This window comes from Hyperolius riggenbachi, chromosome 5 (genome assembly GCF_040937935.1).
Source record: "Hyperolius riggenbachi isolate aHypRig1 chromosome 5, aHypRig1.pri, whole genome shotgun sequence".
Taxonomy (NCBI): Eukaryota; Metazoa; Chordata; class Amphibia; order Anura; family Hyperoliidae; genus Hyperolius; species Hyperolius riggenbachi.
In genome coordinates this window covers 180,868,199-180,891,073 of record NC_090650.1, presented here as the reverse complement: position 1 = coordinate 180,891,073, position 22,875 = coordinate 180,868,199, and the positions used below count along the sequence as shown (strand labels likewise).

At 47.2% G+C, this 22,875-nt stretch overlaps 1 protein-coding gene across 1 annotated transcript in view; it reads right to left on the bottom strand.

The window, feature by feature from the left end:
* Positions 1 to 22,875, bottom strand: part of LOC137519355 (polycystin-1-like protein 1) — a 705,387-nt gene that overhangs the window by 590,311 nt on the left and 92,201 nt on the right. The window contains exon 4 of the mRNA XM_068238307.1: positions 21,088 to 21,144. Coding sequence (XP_068094408.1) covers positions 21,088 to 21,144 — 57 coding nt within the window. The remainder of the gene's footprint in view (positions 1 to 21,087; positions 21,145 to 22,875) is intronic.

The window sequence follows — 22,875 nt, the reverse complement described above, 5'->3', positions numbered from 1 at the left end:
CAGTGGCAGTACACACAATGCTATATAGTCTGGCTGAGCGGTGTACACAGAGTGGCAGTAAAGAATGCTATATAGTCTGGCTGAGCGGTGTACACAGAGTGGCAGTACACACAATGCTATATAGTCTGGCTGAGCGGTGTACACACAGTGGCAGTACACACAATGCTATATAGTCTGGCTGAGCGGTATACACAGAGTGGCAGTAAACAATGCTATATAGTCTGGCTGAGCGGTGTACACAGAGTGGCAGTACACACAATGCTATATAGTCTGGCTGAGCGGTGTACACAGAGTGGCAGTACACACAATGCTATATAGTCTGGCTGAGCGGTGTACACAGAGTGGCAGTACACACAATGCTATATAGTCTGGCTGAGCGGTGTACACAGAGTGGCAGTACACACAATGCTATATAGTCTGGCTGAGCGGTGTACACAGAGTGGCAGTAAACAATGCTATATAGTCTGTCTGAGCGGTGTACACAGAGTGGCAGTACACACAATGCTATATAGTCTGGCTGAGCGGTGTACACAGAGTGGCAGTACACACAATGCTATATAGTCTGGCTGAGCGGTGTACACAGAGTGGCAGTACACACAATGCTATATAGTCTGGATGAGCGGTGTACACAGAGTGGCAGTAAACAATGCTCTATAGTCTGGCTGAGCGGTGCACACAGAGTGGCAGTAAACAATGCTATATAGTCTGGCTGAGTGGTGTACACAGAGTGGCAGTACACACAATGCTATATAGTCTGGCTGAGCGGTGTACACACAGTGGAAGTACACACAATGCTATATAGTCTGGCTGAGCGGTGTACACAGAGTGGCAGTAAACAATGCTATATAGTCTGGCTGAGCGGTGTACACAGAGTGGCAGTACACACAATGCTATATAGTCTGGCTGAGAGGTGTACACAGAGTGGCAGTAAACAATGCTATATAGTCTGGCTGAGCGGTGTACACAGAGTGGCAGTACACACAATGCTATATAGTCTGGCTGAGCGGTGTACACAGAGTGGCAGTACACACAATGCTACATAGTCTGGCTGAGCGGTGTACACAGAGTGGCAGTACACACAATGCTATATAGTCTGGCTGAGCGGTGTACACAGAGTGGCAGTAAACAATGCTATATAGTCTGGCTGAGCGGTGTACACAGAGTGGCAGTACACACAATGCTATATAGTCTGGCTGAGCGGTGTACACACAGTGGCAGTACACACAATGCTATATAGTCTGGCTGAGCGGTGTACACAGAGTGGCAGTAAACAATGCTATATAGTCTGGCTGAGCGGTGTACACAATGCTATATAGTCTGGCTGAGCGGTGTATACAGAGTGGCAGTAAACAATGCTATATATAGCGTGGCTGAGCGAGGTACACAGTGGCAGTACACACAATGCTATATAGTGTGGCTGAGCGAGCGGTGTACTACTGTTCCCAGCAGCGACACACAATGACTGGGGGGACTCTGGCTAGCGTGGCTGGAGCGCGAACTACCCTGCCTGCCTACCCAAAGCTAAACCCACAGACAAATGGCGGATATATGACGTGGTTCGGGTATTTATTTACCCGAACCACGTGACCGTTCGGCCAATCAGAGCGCGTTCGGGGTCCGAACCACGTGACCCGTTCGGCCAATCAGAGCGCGTTCGGGGTCCGAACCACGTGACCCGTTCGGCCAATCACAGCGCTAGCCGAACGTTCGGGGAACGTTCGGCCATGCGCTCTTAGTTCGGCCATGTGGCCGAACGGTTTGGCCGAGCACCATCAGGTGTTCAGCCGAACTCGAACATCACCCGAACAGGGTGATGTTCTGCAGAACCCGAACAGTGGCGAACACTGTTCGCCCAACACTAACCTTGGCCCATATGCCTCGGCAAACGTATCTTTTTTACTGTGGAGGAGAAATCTCATCCTACAGCGCTGCATGCACTGATTTTGTGTAACCTGACAGAAGCACAATGCTTCTGTCAGGATGCACCATCAGTGCTGCAGCTGATTGGTTGGTTGGTCTGGATAGAAAAAAGAGAGAAGAAAAACGAAAAAACAAAACAAAAAGGAGGGGAAGGTGTCTGCCTGGACATAGGAGCTGCCACCCCAAAAATCCAAACCCACCAGCTCGTATGCCCAGGCAATCCTGATTTATTCATCCACACTGATCGATGTGAATGGAGAAATCATTGCTTGAGTTCTTTTTTGATACAAAGTGCTTGCCAAAGCATATGAACCCCAACACCACACCTTGGCCCATATGCCTCGGCAAACGTATCTTTTTTACTGTGGAGGAGAAATCTCATCCTACAGCGCTGCATGCACCGATTTTGTGTAACCTGACAGAAGCGCAATGCTTCTGTCAGGATGCATCATCAGTGCTGCAGCTGATTGGTCGGTTGGAAAAAAAGAGAGAAGAAGAAGAAGAAAAAAAAAAAAAAAAAAAAAAAAAAAAGCAAGCAGCAAAGCACTTCAATAACATTAACTTTTTAAACTTTATTAAATATGTTCAAACCAAACAATAACATTGGTAACCAAATATTAACTTTTTTGCTTACCTGTTTTTTTTTTTTTTGGTTTTTTTTTACCTGCGAGCTGAGGATAAACTTCTCCTCCCCCATGGGTCAATGTGCAAAGTGCAAATCGCACAGATATGTGGCGAAGTACATTATGCATTCTGTCCCAAGTGAAAGGAGAGGTTTCTGGCAGGCCAGTGTATTTGGATCTCTCAAAACCTGATGTTTGGGTTCACACTGCATACTGGCCTATCCGGTCGGTCGAGCCCGCCGGACCGTCTCGCCCAAAATAGGTCTTCAGGGAATACCACAAGAGTAGCATTCGGCCTAGTAATTAACTGCGTCGCCGTAGACTAACATGACTTCCGGGCCGACCCAAATTGCCGCAGAAGCCACGCAGTAACATAGGCATGCACTAGCGTTAAGTCAAGCACTTCCGGCATAGGGGGGGACCGCAAAGTGTGACTTTTGCTAGGCAATTTGCCCTAACGCATCGCGCCAGTGTGAAATAGCACTGAGAGACCCTTGTGTGCCTACTGCTGTGTCTGTAGTTCCCTAGGTTCTAAAAGTGTGCCTTCTCGTGGTACCTCTCATAACACTCCCCTAGGCATAGGCCAGGCTGGTCAGGACAGCGGGGACAGTAAACGGGGGTGTCACGCCTTATTCCAGCCTTGCTGCAGACACGACATCTTTTTCTGGGGTTGCGTTGAGTTGGGGTACTGGGAATCGGGTAGGTGTAATGCCTTCCATGCAGCCGGCTAGTTGCATTTTGGGGTTGGGCTCTGGCACCTTCTGGATAGAGGAGTGCCGAAACGATCTCTTCCTGGAATTGAAGGAAAGATCCAGTTCTCCCAGCCTTACTGTAGAGAACAAAGCTGTTGTACATCGCCAATTGAATTAAATACACAGACACTTTCTTATACCAGCGTCTGGTTTTCCGGGAAATTAAATAGGGTCCTAACATCTGGTCATTGAAGTCCACCCCTCCCATGTTGGCATTATAGCTGTGGACGGCGAGGGGCTTTTCAATGACCTCTGTTGCCCGTGTAATTTGTACTGTCGTGTCTGTGTGAATGGTAGACAGAAGGTAAACGTCCCTCTTGTCCTTCCATTTCACCGAGAGCAAGTCATCGGTACACAAGGCGGCCCTCTTCCCCCGTTGAAGTCTGGTGTTAACGAGCCGTTGGGGGAAGCCCCGGCGACTAGGCCGCACGGTGCCACAGCATCGGATTCCTTCTAACTTTAAGTGCTGAAAGAGGGCCACACTTGTGTAAAAGTTGTCCACATAAAGATGGTACCCCTTCTGGAACAAGGGTGACACCAAGTCCCACACAATCTTTCCACTGCTCCCCAGGTAGTCAGGACATCCGACCGGCTCCAATTTTGAGTCTTTTCCCTCATAGACCCTAAAACGAGATGTATAGCCTGTGGCCCTATCACAGAGCTTATACAGTTTCACCCCATACCGGGCGCGCTTGCTTGGGATGTATTGTTTGATGCCAAGGCGCCCGGTAAAATGTACGAGGGACTCGTCTACACAGATGTTCTGTTCAGGGGTATAAGCATCTGCAAATGTGGATGACAGGTGGTCTATGAGGGGCCGAATTTTGTGGAGCCCGTCATAAGCTGGGTGGTCTCTTTCATGACAGGTGTCGTTGTCATTGAAATGCAGGAAGCGCAGGATGATCTCAAATCGCGTCCTGGACATGGCAGCAGAGAACACGGGCATGTTATGTATTTGGCGTGTAGACCAATAAGAGCGCAATACATTTTTTTTTGGTAATACCCATGTTGAGGAGAAGGCCCAAAAAAATTTTAAGTTCGGAAACTTGGAGTGGTTTCCACCGAAAAGGCTGGGCGTGGCAGCTTTTCGGATGGGCGGTTATAAATTGTGTGGCATATAGGTTGGTCACAGCCACAATTAAGTCAAGGAGATCCTGGGTGAGGAACAGTTCAAAAAAATCTAGGGCCGATCCTAGTTCAACTGTCTCCACCTGGACTCCAGACTGGGCGGTGAAAGGGGGCAGTATGGGTGCGGCGGGATCAGGGGAATGCCAATCAGGGTTTGCCAGCACCTCTGGAAAACCAATGGGAGTACGGGCCCGTCTACTTGGTGGCTGCGGATCGGATCTTAATTCCTGTACCACCGAACCAGTTTCTACTTCCAGGATGGTGTTCGCCACTTCATCAGGGTCTTCTACGGAAGTACTGGTGTTGATAGGTCCAGGAGATGCTGCGCTGCTGGTGCATGCCTCACCAAGAAAAATCAGATCAGCGCCACTCTGCTGCCCTTGAGACTGATCTTCCGCCACCTGCAGTCCAGTGACATGGGGTGTGGTACGCCTGGCTCTAGCCGGGACCTCAACCTCGTCATCGGAACTATCGGTCAGAGAGCCACTGCTGTCTACAGGATCGTACTCTGAACCCGAAGATTCGTCGAATAAGTCGACCCAATCATCCTCATCCGACTGGTCCATGTACCTGTAGATGTCTTCATTGGAAAACCTCTTTTTTGCCATGGTGGCCTGCTAAATTTAGGAGGTATTCCTCTGAGACTACCCAGGAAAAGAGCACCTACCTAGCGAAAGGGAGTACTTGCGAAGTAGAAAGCTGTGGTCACTGAGTTTAGATTAAAAAAAAATCAAAACTGATGTTTAAAGTGCCACAGTGTTTTTTGCAGTGATCAGAAAAAAAAAATTCTGTCACTGCGGTGGGGCAGGCTGAACGCAGTGCAGGTGAACGATCAGGTCTGATCGGGCAAACACTGCGTTTTTTTGTAGATCCTAGTGACCCTAATATAGATCTGACTGTGATCACTAATAATCACTTACAGATACTATATAGTACCAATGCTGATTAGCGTCAGTGATGACGCTAATTAGTGACTGTGGTGCAGTGGGCTGAGCACTAACTGACACTAACAACCCTTTTGCTTAGCTAACTGGCCTAACTGTTTGTTACCACTAGTGATACTAAAAAAGTTTTTAGATCACTCGGATAGTGATAGTGATGGTGAGGGGGGGGGGGGGGGGGGGTTGGGGATCAGAGAGCAATCACAAATAATCAAAAACAATCACGAGACAATTACAACACAATTACAGCAATCGGCGCAATCAAAGCCAATCACGGACCAATTGAATCCAATAACGCGACAATCAAAAACCAATTACGTGACAATTGAAGCCAATCACACGACAATCGATGCTAATCACAGGGCAAAACAGCCAATCAGTGGGCAATTGGCACAATCAAAACCAATTACGGGCAATTGAAGCCAATCACGCGACAATCGATGCCAATCACAGTGCAATTGAGACAATTGTAGCCAAACAAAGCACAATCAAGCCTTACAGACAGGAGATAAGATACACAATGGCAGGGGGGAGAATATACGCAATCAATGAACTAGGACGGTGTGGGGAGGATCGGAAGGGGTGGGGGGTGATCAGATACCCCTAAGGGGTAGTTGGGGGTCTAATCTGATCGATAGGAGTGACAGGTGGTGACAGGGGGTGATAGATGGGTTATTGACGGGTGATAAGTGGGTGTTTACAGGGAAAAACAGATGTAAACAATGGACTGCTGATGTGATCAGGGGGGTGTCTCGGAGGGATCTGAAAGGGTGGGTGGGTGATCAGAAGCCCCTAATGGGCAGTTGGGGGTCTGATCTGATGGGGGCAGTGGCAGGTGGTGACAAGGGATGATTGACAGGTGACGGATAGGTGATTGACAGCTGATCAGCGGGCAATTACAGGGAAGATAGATAGATGCAGTATACTATGGGGGGGGGGGGGGTGATCTGAAGGGGTGGAGGGTGATCAGATACCCCTAAGGGGTAGTTGGGGGTCTGATCTAATGGATAGGAGTGACAGGGGGTGATAGATGGGTTATTGACGGGTGATAAGTGGGTGTTTACAGGGAAAAACAGATGTAAACAATGGACTGCTGATGTGATCAGGGGGGGTGTCTCGGAGGGATCTGAAAGGGTGGGTGGGTGATCAGAAGCCCCTAATGGGCAGTTGGGGGTCTGATCTGATGGGGGGCAGTGGCAGGTGGTGACAAGGGATGATTGACAGGTGACTGATAGGTGATTGGCAGCTGATCACTGGGGAGATAGACAGATGCAGGGGAGATAGATAGGTTCAGTATACAGGGGGGGGGGGGTCGGGGGGGAGATCTGAATGGGTGGGGGGTGATCAGATAACCCTAAGGGGTAGTTAGGGGTCTGATCTGATCGATAGGAGTGACAGGTGGTGACAGGGATTGATTGATGGGTGATATGGGGGGTGGTTAGGTTGAAGCTGCGTGCTGCAGGGGGGTACAGGGGGGTGTCTGATGGGTGCTGCGGGTGATCGGGGGGTCTGTGGGGCTCCTAAGGTGTGCGTGTGTGTGTCCTTACTGTGCCTGCTCTCCTCGCTGGTGGTCGATCGCTAAGTGTGACCACCAGCGGGAGGCAGGCAGTATAATACAGTTTGTTACGTAAACAAACTGTATTATACGCGTTCTATTGGTTAATTTGAAGGTTTACAGCCCGCCGGTGCTGCTGATTGGCCGGCGGGCTGAAGTCACAAGGGGGCCGAAGAGTGTGACGTAGCGATCGCGCGGCTGTAGCCACGCGATCGCTCGTTAATTAGGCTGCAGCTGGTCCTGCAGCTGCCACTTTGCCGACGCACGGTATAAGCATGCGGTCGGCAAGTGGTTAAAGTAAAAAGTTAAACCCTTTAGGTTGCATTCACAGTAAAAATCCTTTAGGTTGCATTCACAGTGGGACGTTATGGTCGCGCGTTATGAAATCTTATAACGCAGCTTACCGTACTGCAATGCTAATCCTATCTGCCGTTCACAGTGCGCCGTTAAAGTCGTGTTAAGAAATGTTGCGTTGTGGTAACTCACTGCTTGCAGTGTGTTACCTCTTAACCCAGACACATTGTGACTTTAACGTTGCATTACAACGCAACGTCCCACTGTGGATATGCCCTTAGTAGTTTGTTGAAAAACAATAATTTGTAACAGTTGTAACAACTCTTTGTGGTGCAAAAACTGAAAAGTAAACAATTTTTTTCTGAGAAAGCATTGGGAACAGTTTTAGAAACAATTATACAGCTTTAGAAAGCATTATTTGTTAAATAATAGGCTATTGCAATGAATTAATTTGGTATGGAAATGAAAATTAAGGATAATAAGCGATACACAGTAGTTGTTTTATATTTACGCAGTACTCTTTTAATACACTTGCCGCCAATAGAGGAAAGATTTACATTGATGTGAATGGGGCGCTCTTTTAGGCTGTTTTCACAGTGGGACGTTACAGGCGCTCGTTAGAGCAGCCTGTAACGCAGCCCACCGCACAGTAATGAAAAATCAATGGGCTGTTCACAGTGCCCACGTTGCGTTACATTGTAAGGCCTCGTTCACATCTAGTAACGCAGATGGCTATGCGATCAGAACGCAGCGCATCCGATCGCACGCCATCTGCGCCGCTGCCCGCTGCGCTGCTGATCCCATCCATTGGCAGTGATGGGATCAGCTCTGCGCTTCCGGGTAAAATGCAGGCAGCAGTACGCAAGCGCTTCCCAGCGCATCGTACTGCTGCGCAGCGCAGTAGATGTGAACGGTAGAAGGACAGTCTATGCCCTTCTGCCGTTCCTGCGTTTCAGCACATCATACGCACTTCCATATCCGCTCGGAAGCGCGTATGATGTAAACGAGGCCTAACGCTGCACGTTCTGGGAAAGTGCAACATGTTGTGCGTTATACTGGGCTTTAGCTGCGTTAGACTGCTTGCACATGCTCAGTGACTAGCCACATGGCTAATTAATATTCACTGCACTGTGGTGACGCAACCTGGACTCATAGTGTTGTCCGGATCATGAATTAATCATCCATTTGATCCGGATCTTTTTTGTGAGTCGAATCATCCGGATCATCACAATGAACGATTCGGTTCACAGTGGATGTCTGTCTGGAAGAAACAGGAACATACAGAATGTACAGTGCAGGGAAAGTCCTGTGCTGCTAGTCATTTTACCCCCAGTCTGCTTCCCTAGTAAAAGGATTCAAATGATTCGGTTCAAAGATCCGGATCTTTTCAATGATCCGATTCTAATCATCCGAATTCTTGAAAAGATCCTGACTTCCCATCACTATCCTGGAGCAGCTGTTCTATCAGTATAGAAAGATCGAAAACAGCACACCAAGAGCCGCATAACGCGGCTCAATCTGACGTCCAACTTCAACACCACCATGCGTTATGTGATCTTAACGTCCCCTAAAACGCAACGTCTTGGTGTGAAAGAGGCCTAAAATAGGTCTCATTATTACGTTCTACCGCTTTATAACTAAAGCTCTCCAAGCTGCAGTCTACGTATAGTCAATGAGATAAAAATAATTTTGTGTTAATGCAAAATGTTATGCAAATTTTATACAAATTTATACTGCTTGAATACAGACCAATTAAATATTGCTATTGCAGCTAGATACATTTGCTCATAATTAGCAACATTTCTCTGACCGGGACCATCAATAATAATATATAACTCAGTACCAAACACAGTTTCCAAGTTTTATTTTATAACCAAAAATGAAAAAGATATTTACTTTATGTCAAGGTTTTTAACCTCTCTGACATTCAATTTCCCCAGGATTTATTTGCAAAAAAGTGGTTTAATTAATTTCAAATATTGAGGCTGCTTTCACAGTGAGACGTTATAGGCGCACGTTAGTGCAGCCTGTAACATTCCCCAATGCACAGCAATGAAACTGCAACGGGCTGTTCACAGTGCCCTCGTTGCGTTACATTGTAACGCTGCACGTCAATCTAAAGTGCAGCATGCTACGGCGTTAGAGTGGCTTTGCCGCGTTAGCCTGCTTGCACAGGCGCAGTGATTAGCCACATGGCTAATTAATATTCACTGCACTGTGCTGACGTCACTGGCGGGATCACGTGATGCGGAGTGTTCCACTCACGTGGTCTCCACCAGCGCATGCGTACTATAGTACCCATTGTCAGGAACCGGCCCGCGGCACGCCTGCGTATACGGTTCCCGACTGCGGGTTTGACCAGATTAAGCGGGGAACAGCCTTATTTAAGCTACAACCAAGGCTGGAACCCCTCAAACACTTCCCACTGCCACCACTAGCGTTGCTAGACACGTTCACTCAGCTATCGAGTGCTCAATACGCACTCCGCGTTTTCGGATTTGGGTCAGCTTTGCGCTTAGGCCAAATACGGGAACGCCACGCACCCACACACCCACACAGTTGCAATCTTACACTGTCGTGAAGCAAAGACCCACTAACAGTCGTTCCGAACGATACTGTTAGCCACTCTGCTGTCGCTACTCGCACTGGCGTTGTTCGTACGTTGGGTCAGCTGCGCGCTTAGGCCAACGTATGACAAACGCCCCCACACACAATGCAATTACAATTTCATACGGTAGTGTTGCTCAAGCGTACAATTAGGCATGAACTTATACACGGTTACACTTCAGTCTCTTCTAGGCTATGAGTGTTAGTTTAGTACGGCAGAAGTCAAACTTATTAAATAATAATTTAATATTCTAGAAAAACATAGACCAATGCAGAACTTAATATATACAAAAAGATTACAAAAAACAAAGTAAAAATAGTTACAAGATAAAAGTTACAAAGATAACACACAAAGCGATTTTGCTTACCAAAATAAACGGGAAATAAACGTACCAGCGTATCGATCTGGTGTTGTTGCGGGGGGTTCGCACTTCTGGTCAGGAACCAGGTTAGTTCTAGCCGTGTGAGCTACCTCCAAGAACTACAAGTTGTGGCTATCCTAGCTGCGGTTTTATACTATGAAATACGCCTGGAGGCTGTAAGCCTGTGTGGACGGGGGGGGGGGGGAAGCTAGATTTAATTACATCCTCAGTCATAATTGGATCTCCAGAGATCTAACATCCACCTGCGAAAAATGTACAATAGCCCACATACATGAAAAGATTTCCCTAGTCCACGTTACAGGTGACAACCCCATTGTTGACAGTACTTCCTAGCTGATCAAAGATAAGGAGGTTGCACCTCCACCAATAATTCAATTTCCACAGGTAGCAAATGGTATCAAAAGGACTTCAACACACTTCACTTCTGCCATTGTCTGATTACCCCAAGCATTATTCACTGAAGTCCTCTTTAGATGCAAATGTAGGTCTTTGAAGTTCCCTGACTATGTCCTGATTGGTATAATGGGACAATAGGGCTTCTAATTAGCTCCCTGCTCTCCCAGGAACTGAGGGTAATTGTATTCCACACTGTCACACAGACAAGTACAGCTTCCCCCAAAGCCAGATGATGACCCATACATACGCATCTGAAGTACAGTACATAGCAGTCAGACAGGCAAATTAAAATATTATCCTTACATCATAAGCACCTCAGTATATTCCTGACACGCCCCCTCTTCCAAATGGCGCCGGCAGATGATTCTAACGAATCGTCCTGCCAAAGCCGACACTGACGGCCGGGCCTGGGGGGGTAATTCCTTAGCTCCAAGCTACAGGACTGGAAAGCTAGGTCAGGTTGCTGCAATGTGTCATTGCCCCTGACAACCTGATGTAGCCAACCAGGGGAATGAGGGTCAGTGACAACCGTGAATTCGCGACCATAGAGACAGTGCTGCAGCTGGGGGAGGGTTCCAACCGTCGCTACACGCACTTTCTCTATAGTGGCAGGAGCTATCTCTCGGTCCCTTTGGGGAACGATTCTCTGCCGGGCTGCCTCCTCCACTTCGGACAGCTCTGAGGGAATAACTTCCCAGAACCCTCTCAGCCCGCCCCTCCCAGCTGGTGACCTGCTGGCTAGCCCCCTGAGCTCTTCCAGGCTGCTGTCAAATCGAACAGCCCCAGAGAGCTCAGGGCTGCCTGTCACACATTCCAGGAAGGCTGCAGACGGAGAGGCTCCTGGGCCCTCCAGGCCAGGTTCCGGATTGGATGTGGCTGACCCAGCAACATTTGCCACTTCAGTGGACAGTCCCTCTGCTGTAGACTCGCTAGCGCTGCGGGTTACCACTGCAGCGGAGGGAGCGTCCACATTACACGTATCATAAACCCCATCACCTTTGGTCTGGAAACCATCTGAAGGGGAAGGATCTGGCCCAGTGCCATCTGCCCCTTCAGTGGACAGTCCACCTGCTGCAGCCCAGCGAGCGCCGCTGGTTACTCCTGCAGCTGACGGAGTGTCCACATGACACACAGCATTATGTAGTACAACACATATGACATCAGCATTATCAACCCTACATATATTGTCATTTGGGACATCACATAAAACATCCACATTATCGGTATCATTACACACATTGCTACTCAGCACTTCACAAGTAGCATCAACAGTTCTTGCCTCGATCGCCTCAATAGTCCGTGCGTCATAAATGACCTCATCAGTTTCTGCATTCTTGGTATCAACAGGTTCCATTCCAGGCCTAGGCACTGGAGACTCACTAGGGCTGGCTCCTAGCACACAGTCCATAGCCCCTGGGGCCTCGCCAGCACTCCCCACTTGCACAGCATTATCAAACAGTACCTTGCAAGAGTCCCGAACTTCTGATGGGGAGGCGGGCTCCACAGGGTTGGGAGCAGGCTCATACCGGGCCACTAACCGTCCCAGGTCAGTACCCAGCAAAACGTTGGTGGGGATTTTGTCGGTTACCCCAACTTCTTTCAATCCGCTGCCGGCCCCCCAATCCAGGTGGACCAAGGCGGTGGGTATTGCTGGGGTGACACCCCCAATTCCTCTGACCGCAATCATTTTCCCAGGTAGGTACTGCTCTGGGTTCACAAGCTGGGGATGTATGAGAGTCGCTTCTGCTCCAGTGTCTCTCAGCCCAGTGGCAACTGTACCCCCAACCGTGACACGCTGCAGATTCTCTGCATAGCCAGTGGCATTCCTGGTAGCACACAGAGCAGTTGGGACTTCACGGGGGTTTGAGGCCTCACTGGATTTTGGGGCCTCCCTCTTCCTCTCTGGGCAAGTCGTGCTGATATGACCCACCCTGTCACATACAAAGCATTTCCGAGTGTCAGGTTGCTGGAATCCAGGAGACAGCGGTGCTTGCCTCCTCTGGGTGCTGGGTGAAACAGGTTTAGCCATCTGTTCTCCTCTCCAGCTGGGCGTAGTAGTCCTCCGGGACTCAGGTGCTCTATGGGCGGTGTAGGCATCGGCCATTTCCGCAGCCTCATCCACTGTCTTTGGTTCTCGATCCAGCACAAACAGCCGGACCTCAACAGGACAGGTGTGTAGGAACTGGTCTTTTATCATCAGCTCCTGCAGGGCATCCAAGGTTTTAACTGACAGTCCTTTTAGCCACTGCTGGAAGGCAGTGCGCAGGTTGCAAGCATGATCCAGGTAGCTGTCATTAGGACCTCGCTGCACTGTCCTGAAACGTTTTCGATACACCTCTGGCGTGAGGTGGTATCGTGCAATGATGGCTTTCTTAATTGCCTCAAAGTCTGTTTCTTCCTCCTGGGGGAGACTCACAAACGCCTCCAGGGCCTTGCCTCTCAGCCCTGGTGTGAGGTATCTTGCCCACTGCTCACGGGGCACCCCATACTGCCGACAAGTCCTTTCAAACCCCTGTAGGAAAGTGTCTATGTCAGAGTCCTTGTCCATAGCGGGGAACTTATCCAGGGGGATTATGTGGACTCGCTCACCTTCGCGTTCTGCGGGTCCAGCAGACCGGTTCTGCTGCTGAAGTTTAGCCAGCTCCAGCTGGTGTTGCCGTTCAGCACTTTCCCTCTCGGCCTGGAGTCGCTGGGCAGCTTGTTCCCTCTCGGCCTGGTGTCTTTCCCTCTCGGCCTGGAGTCGCTGGGCAGCTTGTTCCCTCTGGGCTTGTCGTATTTCCCTCTCTGCTTGCCGATGTTCCAGAATCAGCTTTAGGCGCAGTTCGGGCTCAGCCGAACCTAGTAGCTGTAGGTCGGCTTCCAGAGATGTCATCTCCGTGTTCGGTGGATCATCCAGGACATCGTCTCCACTCGCATTCTGTGGCGGGAGCGATTCCTCCTCTGGCGTGTCGTGAGCTGCACCCGCTGACGTTGAAGCACGGGCTTGCTCTGCCTCATCATGCTCCTCGAGCGCACGAACTAACTGCTCCTTAGTCTGGCCGCTCACCGTCTCGATGCCTCTGTGCTCACACAGGTTGAGTAGCATCTCTTTGTTTTGCCTTGCATAGCTGGATGCTTTCTGAGCCATCGTGTTGCAAAAAATAAAAAGAAAAAAGGGGGGGAGGGAAAGCAAACACCAAGTGTGTATCTTTGAACAAAAAAAAAAGTATATAGATTCTGCACTGAGTAGACTTCTGTAGGCTAGTTGCTTCTAGCAAGCTTCCAGCCTTTAGTACTCAGAATAGCGAGCTAAACTGCGTACTAATGTACTAAACGATCCCACCACTGCCAGCCAATTATGTCAGGAACCGGCCCACGGCACGCCTGCGTATACGGTTCCCGACTGCGGGTTTGACCAGATTAAGCGGGGAACAGCCTTATTTAAGCTACAACCAAGGCTGGAACCCCTCAAACACTTCCCACTGCCACCACTAGCGTTGCTAGACACGTTCACTCAGCTATCGAGTGCTCAATACGCACTCCGCGTTTTCGGATTTGGGTCAGCTTTGCGCTTAGGCCAAATACGGGAACGCCACGCACCCACACACCCACACAGTTGCAATCTTACACTGTCGTGAAGCAAAGACCCACTAACAGTCGTTCCGAACGATACTGTTAGCCACTCTGCTGTCGCTACTTGCACTGGCGTTGTTCGTACGTTGGGTCAGCTGCGCGCTTGGGCCAACGTATGACAAACGCCCCCACACACAATGCAATTACAATTTCATACGGTAGTGTTGCTCAAGCGTACAATTAGGCATGAACTTATACACGGTTACACTTCAGTCTCTTCTAGGCTATGAGTGTTAGTTTAGTACGGCAGAAGTCAAACTTATTAAATAATAATTTAATATTCTAGAAAAACATAGAACAATGCAGAACTTAATATATACAAAAAGATTACAAAAAACAAAGTAAAAATAGTTACAAGATAAAAGTTACAAAGATAACACACAAAGCGATTTTGCTTACCAAAATAAACGGGAAATAAACGTACCAGCGTATCGATCTGGTGTTGTTGCGGGGGGTTCGCACTTCTGGTCAGGAACCAGGTTAGTTCTAGCCGTGTGAGCTACCTCCAAGAACTACAAGTTGTGGCTATCCTAGCTGCGGTTTTATACTATGAAATACGCCTGGAGGCTGTAAGCCTGTGTGGACGGGGGGGGGGGGGGAAGCTAGATTTAATTACATCCTCAGTCATAATTGGATCTCCAGAGATCTAACATCCACCTGCGAAAAATGTACAATAGCCCACATACATGAAAAGATTTCCCTAGTCCACGTTACAGGTGACAACCCCATTGTTGACAGTACTTCCTAGCTGATCAAAGATAAGGAGGTTGCACCTCCACCAATAATTCAATTTCCACAGGTAGCAAATGGTATCAAAAGGACTTCAACACACTTCACTTCTGCCATTGTCTGATTACCCCAAGCATTATTCACTGAAGTCCTCTTTAGATGCAAATGTAGGTCTTTGAAGTTCCCTGACTATGTCCTGATTGGTATAATGGGACAATAGGGCTTCTAATTAGCTCCCTGCTCTCCCAGGAACTGAGGGTAATTGTATTCCACACTGTCACACAGACAAGTACAGCTTCCCCCAAAGCCAGATGATGACCCATACATACGCATCTGAAGTACAGTACATAGCAGTCAGACAGGCAAATTAAAATATTATCCTTACATCATAAGCACCTCAGTATATTCCTGACACCCATCACGGACACATCAATGCGGCTCTTTGCTAACGTCCTCTGCCACCACCACCATGCGTTGCATTAGGTGCGCGTTTTGCGACCTTAACGTAGCACCTAACGCAACGTCTTAGTGTGTAAGAAGCCTCAATACAAAAAAAAAAAAAAATAGTTTGCCACCAGATGTTGGTAATACTGCGTGACCCTGGCGTCCTCAACAATGATTGCCGGGAAACATGTAATTGCAGAGGGAGAAACAAATTAGCCTAGGGACATGGAAGAAGACACTGGAGTAGGTATTGGAGGTACATGATAAGAGATAAGTACACCAATGGTGAGTATAAGTAGAGATGGACTGAATATCAAATTTTGGGTTCGCGAATTTCAAATCTCAATCTCCGCAAAAGTTCACGAATCTGGCGAACCGTGCGAGCCTCCATAGACTTCAATGGGCAGGCAGATTTTAAAACCTCATATGTAGCAGTAGGTAGAGGGATAGTCGGCACATGCAGGCTTAAGCAGCATAAAAAAGCTTTATTCTTTTGGCTTCATGCAGATTGCAAAACAGTTTTAAAAAAGATAGGTCCTACCCGATACTTCAAATGGCTGTGGGGTGAGGTGGGAGCAGTGGGGGCCGCCTTACGACCGTTTCGCTCTCCTGAGCGTCTTCAGAGGCAATGCGCACTGCCTCTGAAGACGCTCAGGAGAGCGAAACGGTCGTAAGGCGGCCCCCACTGCTCCCACCTCACCCCACAGCCATTTGAAGTATCGGGTAGGACCTATCTTTTTTTAAACTGTTTTGCAATCTGCATGAAGCCAAAAGAATAAAGCTTTTTTATGCTGCTTAAGCCTGCATATCCCTCTACCTACTGCTACATATGATCTGCTATTTCTTCAAGTCTGAGCACGCAACATACAGCTATACCCGATACTTACCTTCTGCCAACAAACGCTTGTCTGTTTTGCACGTTTCTACAGCAGCTGCAATGCCGGTTCTTCTTTTTCTATTGTGTATATTAGATTCTAAAACCTACAGGGACTGTTTCTGGCAACAAAAGCGATGGAAAAGTTGTTTTAAGGGGCGTAACACCTGTAGCATGCCGGAGGGGGATCCATGCCAAAAGTTCCACCAAAAATTACGTAGTGGAGTCTAGTGTTGGGTGAACACCTAGATGTTCGGGTTCGCGAACGTTCGCCGAACATCGCGCCGAACTCCGAACATAATGGAAGTCAATGGGAACCCGAACTTTCATGCTTTGTAAAGCTTCCTTACATGCTACATACCCCAAATTTGCAGGGTATGTGCACCTTGGGAGTGGGTACAAGAGGAAAAAAAATATTTGAAAAAGAGCTTATAGTTTTTGAGAAAATTGATTGTAAAGTTTCAATGTAAAGTTTCAGTACACAGAGTGGCAGTAAACACAATGCTATATAGTGTGGCTGAGCGAGCGGTGTACTACTATTCCCAGCAGACACAAAGTGGCAGTAAACACAATGCTATATAGTGTGGCTGAGCGAGCGGTGTAGTACTGTTCCCAGCAGACACAGAGTGGCAGTAAACAGAATGCTATATAGTGTGGCTGAGCGAGGTACACAGAGTGGCAATAAACAGAATGCTATATAGTGTGGCTGAGCGAGGTACACAGAGTGGCAGTAAACACAATGCTATATAGTGTGGCTGAGCGAGTGGTGTACTACTATTCCCAGCAGACACAAAGTGGCAGTAAACAGAATGCTATATAGTGTGGCTGAGCGAGGTACACAGAGTGGCAGTAAACACAATGCTATATAGTGTGGCTGAGCGAGCGGTGTACTACTATTCCCAGCAGCGACACAATGACTGGGGGGACCCTGGCTTGCGTGGCTGGAGCGAAAACTACCCTGCCTGCCTACCCAAAGCTAAACCCACAGACAAATGGCGGAGATATGGCGTGGTTCGGGTATTTATTTACCCGAACCACGTGACAGTTCGGCCAATCAGAGCGCGTTCGGGTCCGAACCACGTGACCCGTTCGGCCAATCACAGCGCTAGCCGAACGTTCGGGGAACGTTCGGCCATGCGCTCTTAGTTCGGCCATGTGGCCGAACGGTTTGGCCGAACACCATCAGGTGTTCGGCCAAACTCGAACATCACCCGAACAGGGTGATGTTCTGCAGAACCCGAACAGTGGCGAACACTGTTCGCCCAACACTAGTGGAGTCCTGTTTTCACATCACATTATATTCCTACATTTGTGGAATAAAGTGCTGCTTTAACTACTAGCCGACCATGTCACACCGGCGGGCGTGGCCGCGGCGGCAGCCCCAGGACCGCATAACGCCGATCGGCGTAAAGTCCTGGGGCTCTGTTTTGCAGGTGATCGCACGCAGGCTGCACGTGCATCTCCTGCTTGGTGGGCGATCTACAGCAGCGTGACATGGCTGTCCCCTCCAGAGGCACAGAGGTGATCGGCTGTCATAGGCTGAAGCCTATGACAGCTGATCACGGGGATTGGCTGGCGGGAGAGGGAGGGGGGGGTGTATAAACGTTAAAAAAAACCCACATTTTTAATAAAAAAACACACACAAACATAAATAAACAAACAAACAAACATCTGGGGGGCAATCAGACCCCACCAACAGCGAGCTCTGTTGGTGGGGAGAAAAGGGTGGAGTCACTTGTGTGCTGTATAATGTGGCCCTGCAGCTTGGCCTTAAAGCTGCAGTGGTCAATGTAATGAAAAATGGCCTGGTCTTTAGAAGGGTTTAACACTGCAGTCCTCAAGTGGTTAAAATGTCCAGAGTGTGTACACATGGATTGGATAGTGTAAAGGTTATGCCCGCTTCACGTTGACAGACCAAATGCCACATTTCCCGAGAGTGAGCGCTAACAGGTCTGTAAGGTATGTGTGGTGCTACATGTGCGCTCAACTGAACGGACCAGTGTGGCGTGTAGCAGAGTCCAGGATAAGAAGTTGTTATTAGAACTTTATAATTGTACCAAGCAGCCTGGCTCAGTGTACAGCCTTTTTTTATTTTTTATTAGCCTATCTGTGAAAACCACCATGCTAACTAGTTACGCGACCATGCAGCCACATGAGATTGAGCACTAACAGGTCTGGAATGTGAAACTGGTCAGTGACACTGACAAGAGATGCGGTCAAATGTTTTGCAAATGCTGTAGCAGAGGCCAGACTATGTCATGTCCTACACATTTTACCCCAAAAATTGTAAGTTTTTAAAAGAAGACCAATGTTTGTTGCATCCATGATGGGTGTCACTGACAAGAGAGGCAGTGACTTGGCTCTGCACATGTGTTTACACAATGTTATTGTTATTTATAAAAAAAAAAAGCTCTGCAGTATCAGTGCAGGACTTTCCCAGTGGCTGGCTGCACCGCTGCAGACAGATCATCAGAGGAGCTGCAGCCAGGGAGAGAAGTCTATTGCAAGTGAGTAAATGCTTTTTTTTTTTCTTTGCAAGTGAACATTATTTTCTGGTGTCTGATAATGGTGCCAACATGCAGGGTTGCCAACCTCATTCCAATTTTTTGCAGGACAACAGGTCCAAAAAATCTGGACACCTACCTTTTTGGACAGACAGGGGGCGGAGTAAGCAGCGCACTCTCTGGGGGGGTAGGGCTAAAATGTAGGCATGGTCACCATATATATAATTCTTTTCTTTTTTACAGCCTTATAATACAGTACTATTAAAGCGTGTAGGGAAGGAACATTTAAATACATAAAATATAGCGATAATATACACTTCCTCATGTTTTGTGGGGACTCGGAAGTCTAGCTGGAGGCCCACACTGCCTCTCCATCCATCCATCCATAATAATCACACAAAAAAAAATAATCACCAAAAAAAGTGACAATTAACAAAAATAAAGATGGGACTTGCATAGGGAAATAAGTAATTCCTCAGGCTACAGCAGAAAGTGAACCTCCCCAGCAGACACATATCCAGAATTGCTGCTAAGTACATTGGAGCAGCTCACAAGACCTCATTGTAAACAGAAACAATGCCTTTATTTTTTCACAGCAGAGAAGGCTGCTATTTTACATGAAGGTGATTTTACCTACACAAAGCTTGGCTTGGGTTTCATCTGCTGAATGACAGTGTGCTTGCTTGCTTTTCCAGCTTGTCACACTGTAATGCCAGGTTCAAACCCATGCCTTGCCTGAAGAAAAGATTCCCTGCTCCCATCCCTGCTGCAACCCCAAGCTGTTTGCAATGAATGCTGTCCAGCTAATTACAACTCAGCACACCTCCAGCTGAAGTGTCTATGCATACCACACTTTTGCAGTTATCAGTGACACGGAGAAGGGAGAGAAGATAAGGTTCACCCAGTAATAGAACTTCAGCAGCAGATGGCAAAGGCAGGAGGAGTATTGCACACCAGACTTTACTAGCAGTGCTCAGCAGCAAACGGTCTCCTCTTCTGCTCTGGCGGGACCAGAAAGCCAGGGTTGTGGGGGCGGAGCACACTTGGTTGCCTCTCTCTCATTGGCTGGAGAGAGGTGCCAGCCGAAAATGAAGGTTTTTGATTGGAGGAGGAGGCAGCAGCCTGAAGCTTCTGCAGTTCCCGGACTTGCTGTACTTCGGGCAAATTGTTATGCGCACATAACAATTTGCTGCGGATGGCAAAATGTAACTTTTTTGACGGACACAGGGCTTAAAAATACGGGCAGTACGGACAGCTTAAATTTGGCATGATTTTTACTGACTGTCCGTCCACAGACGGACGGTTGGCAACCCTGCCAACATGCTAGCTGCCGTTTCGCAAGGTGACTACACTCAGTTACCCTGCTTGGCTCATGTCTTCAACCTTGTAATGCAGACATTTTTACGCACTTTTGATGGGTTGAAGGACGCTGTGGCCTCAGCACGAAAAGTGTCAGCCCACATCCGTCGCTCCTCAACCGTCACCGCGGCCTTGAAACTTCTGCAGCGCCGCCATAGCCTGCCGCAGCACAGGCTTATTTTCAATTGTCCAACGCAGTGGAACTCCACCACTACACCTGTGTCCAGTTTTCTACTCGTCCTGTCCTGGCTAGTAGCGGGCACACTAGTGATATATCGTCTCTCGCGCTACGTCACTATCACGCGGGACTGACAAGTATGGGCCATTGCTACGCTATGCTGCCAGGAACGCGTGTAGCGTGCGCTCATTCAAACTCGCTCTGACAGGCACATTCTATTATTAATGAATCAAGCCCTTTGTCTCTCTAACTTCCTCCTAACAGTAAAAAATGCAGCATGGAGTGACAAACCCCTCTCTCCAACTAGATTGTACTTGGCATTCTTACTTCCTTATTCTTAACTGTAACCAATGCCTATACCTTAATCTATGGCTGTTTTTACTAAATGTTTTTTTTTTTTTTTAAATTATGGTTGTCAAAAATTCTGTTGGATTTTTGTATTTTTTTTTTTTTTAATAATCAAAAACTCTTTTGTCATGACAGTTTAAAAAAAACAGTTAATGTCAATGTTAGCCATATTTTAGGATCTGAGTTTAGTATCTGAGCAGGGATTAAAGTTAGTGCTATGTGCAGTTTGGAGTTATAATGTTAACAATCTTTACATTTTCTTAATGCCAGCATGTTTTGCTAAAAATGTTCAATGGACAGTACACTTATTCTGTACTTCTGAACAGTCAGTTGTACACTGATCTCCATAAAACAAAAATGTTTTTTTATTTAGGTACTATTACCTAATACAGAAAATTTGCAAACAAGTCTACTGTTTGTGACGTAAAACTATATCTTACCTGATCTGTTTTATTTAACAGATCTTTCAGCATTGACACAATATCAGTAAGCTCCTCCTGGAATAAAAAATATAAAAGCTTAATTATTTTGGATTTTTGCTTAGGGTATTATTATTATTATTATTATTATTGTTGATTTATAAAGCGCCAACATATTCCGTGGCGCTGTACAAAGTAAGAAACAAACATGGGGTACATAATACAGACAATGGTGTACACTAATATACAAGATACATAATTAGTGACAAAATACAAAAAATGATACAGCATACAGAATACAAAATACAGAAGTGGTAATGACAGTGATAAAAGTAACATCATGAATAAAATATATAATGATTTCCAAGACACAAAAGGGGGAGAGAGCCCTGCCCTTGCGAGCTTACAATCTAAAGGGAATGGGGGGAAACAAGAGGAGGGGTAGTATACGATAAAATATATAAAGGCACTGTGTTTTAGGATACCTAGTAGGAGTGCAATTTGGTCTTAGGACAAAGGGAAGTGGCCTAGGGTACCGCATATGCTTGTCGGAACAAATACGTTTTTAGAGAGCGTTTAAAAGTAACAAATGTGACGGACATTACGGAAAGTTGTGCGCAAAATCGCCATCGACTTTCGCATGGTCGTGCACAGTTCCTGTCAGTTTTGGGTAGATGCACAATAGATGTCAATTTCCCTCTCTCTTACTGAGTACAGTAACCTTCCCCCCACATCCTGTGTCAGGAGAGAAAGTCACACGTGGCTAGCTTCCCTGGGGAGAAGCCATTTGGCTACAGCTCATCTTTCCCCAAAAGAAAAAAAAACCTCCTCAAACTGGTTGAGATTCAAATTTCCCTCCAAAAACTCATAGCTTCACACAATGGGAACATTTACTTTATTAATAATTCAAAATAGGTTTGGCACAGCAAGACCAAAGTTTCTGATACCTAGGAAACAGTTCTATCGTTCACCTAAAGTGCACGTTTCTAGCTATCAGGGATCCATATAGAAACCACTTTATCCGGCCTGCGTAGAGCAAATTCGACAGACTAGGCGTGTATAGTCTCATTTAATACAGAGTCGCGTGCTGCTTATGAATAGGGTCTCGGATTTGCGTTGCACCCATCTGGGGCGGAATTACACAAATTATTAATAATTGGTACATTCCTTGCTCCAAGTCTGTGGGTGGTAACTTGCCTGCCAGGAGGTAACCCTGCCTCAAACACACCTACTTTCCAGGTAGTGACCGCCCCAAAACTCTGGTCAGTAAAAAGCGTTTGCAAGGAACTCCTCCCAGTTCTCCAAATTCCATCAACTAAGGAACGTCTATGCCGGCGCTAAGGAGAGCCAGCGCCTGCAGTATACAAAGGACTTTTAAACTGAATGCCTACTTTTAAACTGGACTATTTTCTTCATGATTCAAATGGACTGCTCAGCTAACTAAGTAAGAACTTTCTGATTTTATTCCTTTTATTTTTAAGCTCTGTGTTTTATATGTTAATAGGTGTATATAACTGTATGTAATGCATTTGTGTTATTAAACGTTTAAAAATCGTTTAGCGGTTATGACCTGTTGCTGAACATACACAATCGTACCTATTCTCCTGAACTCGCTACCCTGTGTTTAATAGAAGTATACATTTATAACCCGTATAGACAGACATAATGATCTGACCCAGATTCTTGCATACTGCTAAGGGTTAATATAGCGTTCTCGAAGTCCTAGTAAAATTACAGTAGCGGGCTGTGTAACTCGCTTGGTGGCAGATCTTTGAATTATATGTGTGTGGAGTGATTCGGTTAGTATCA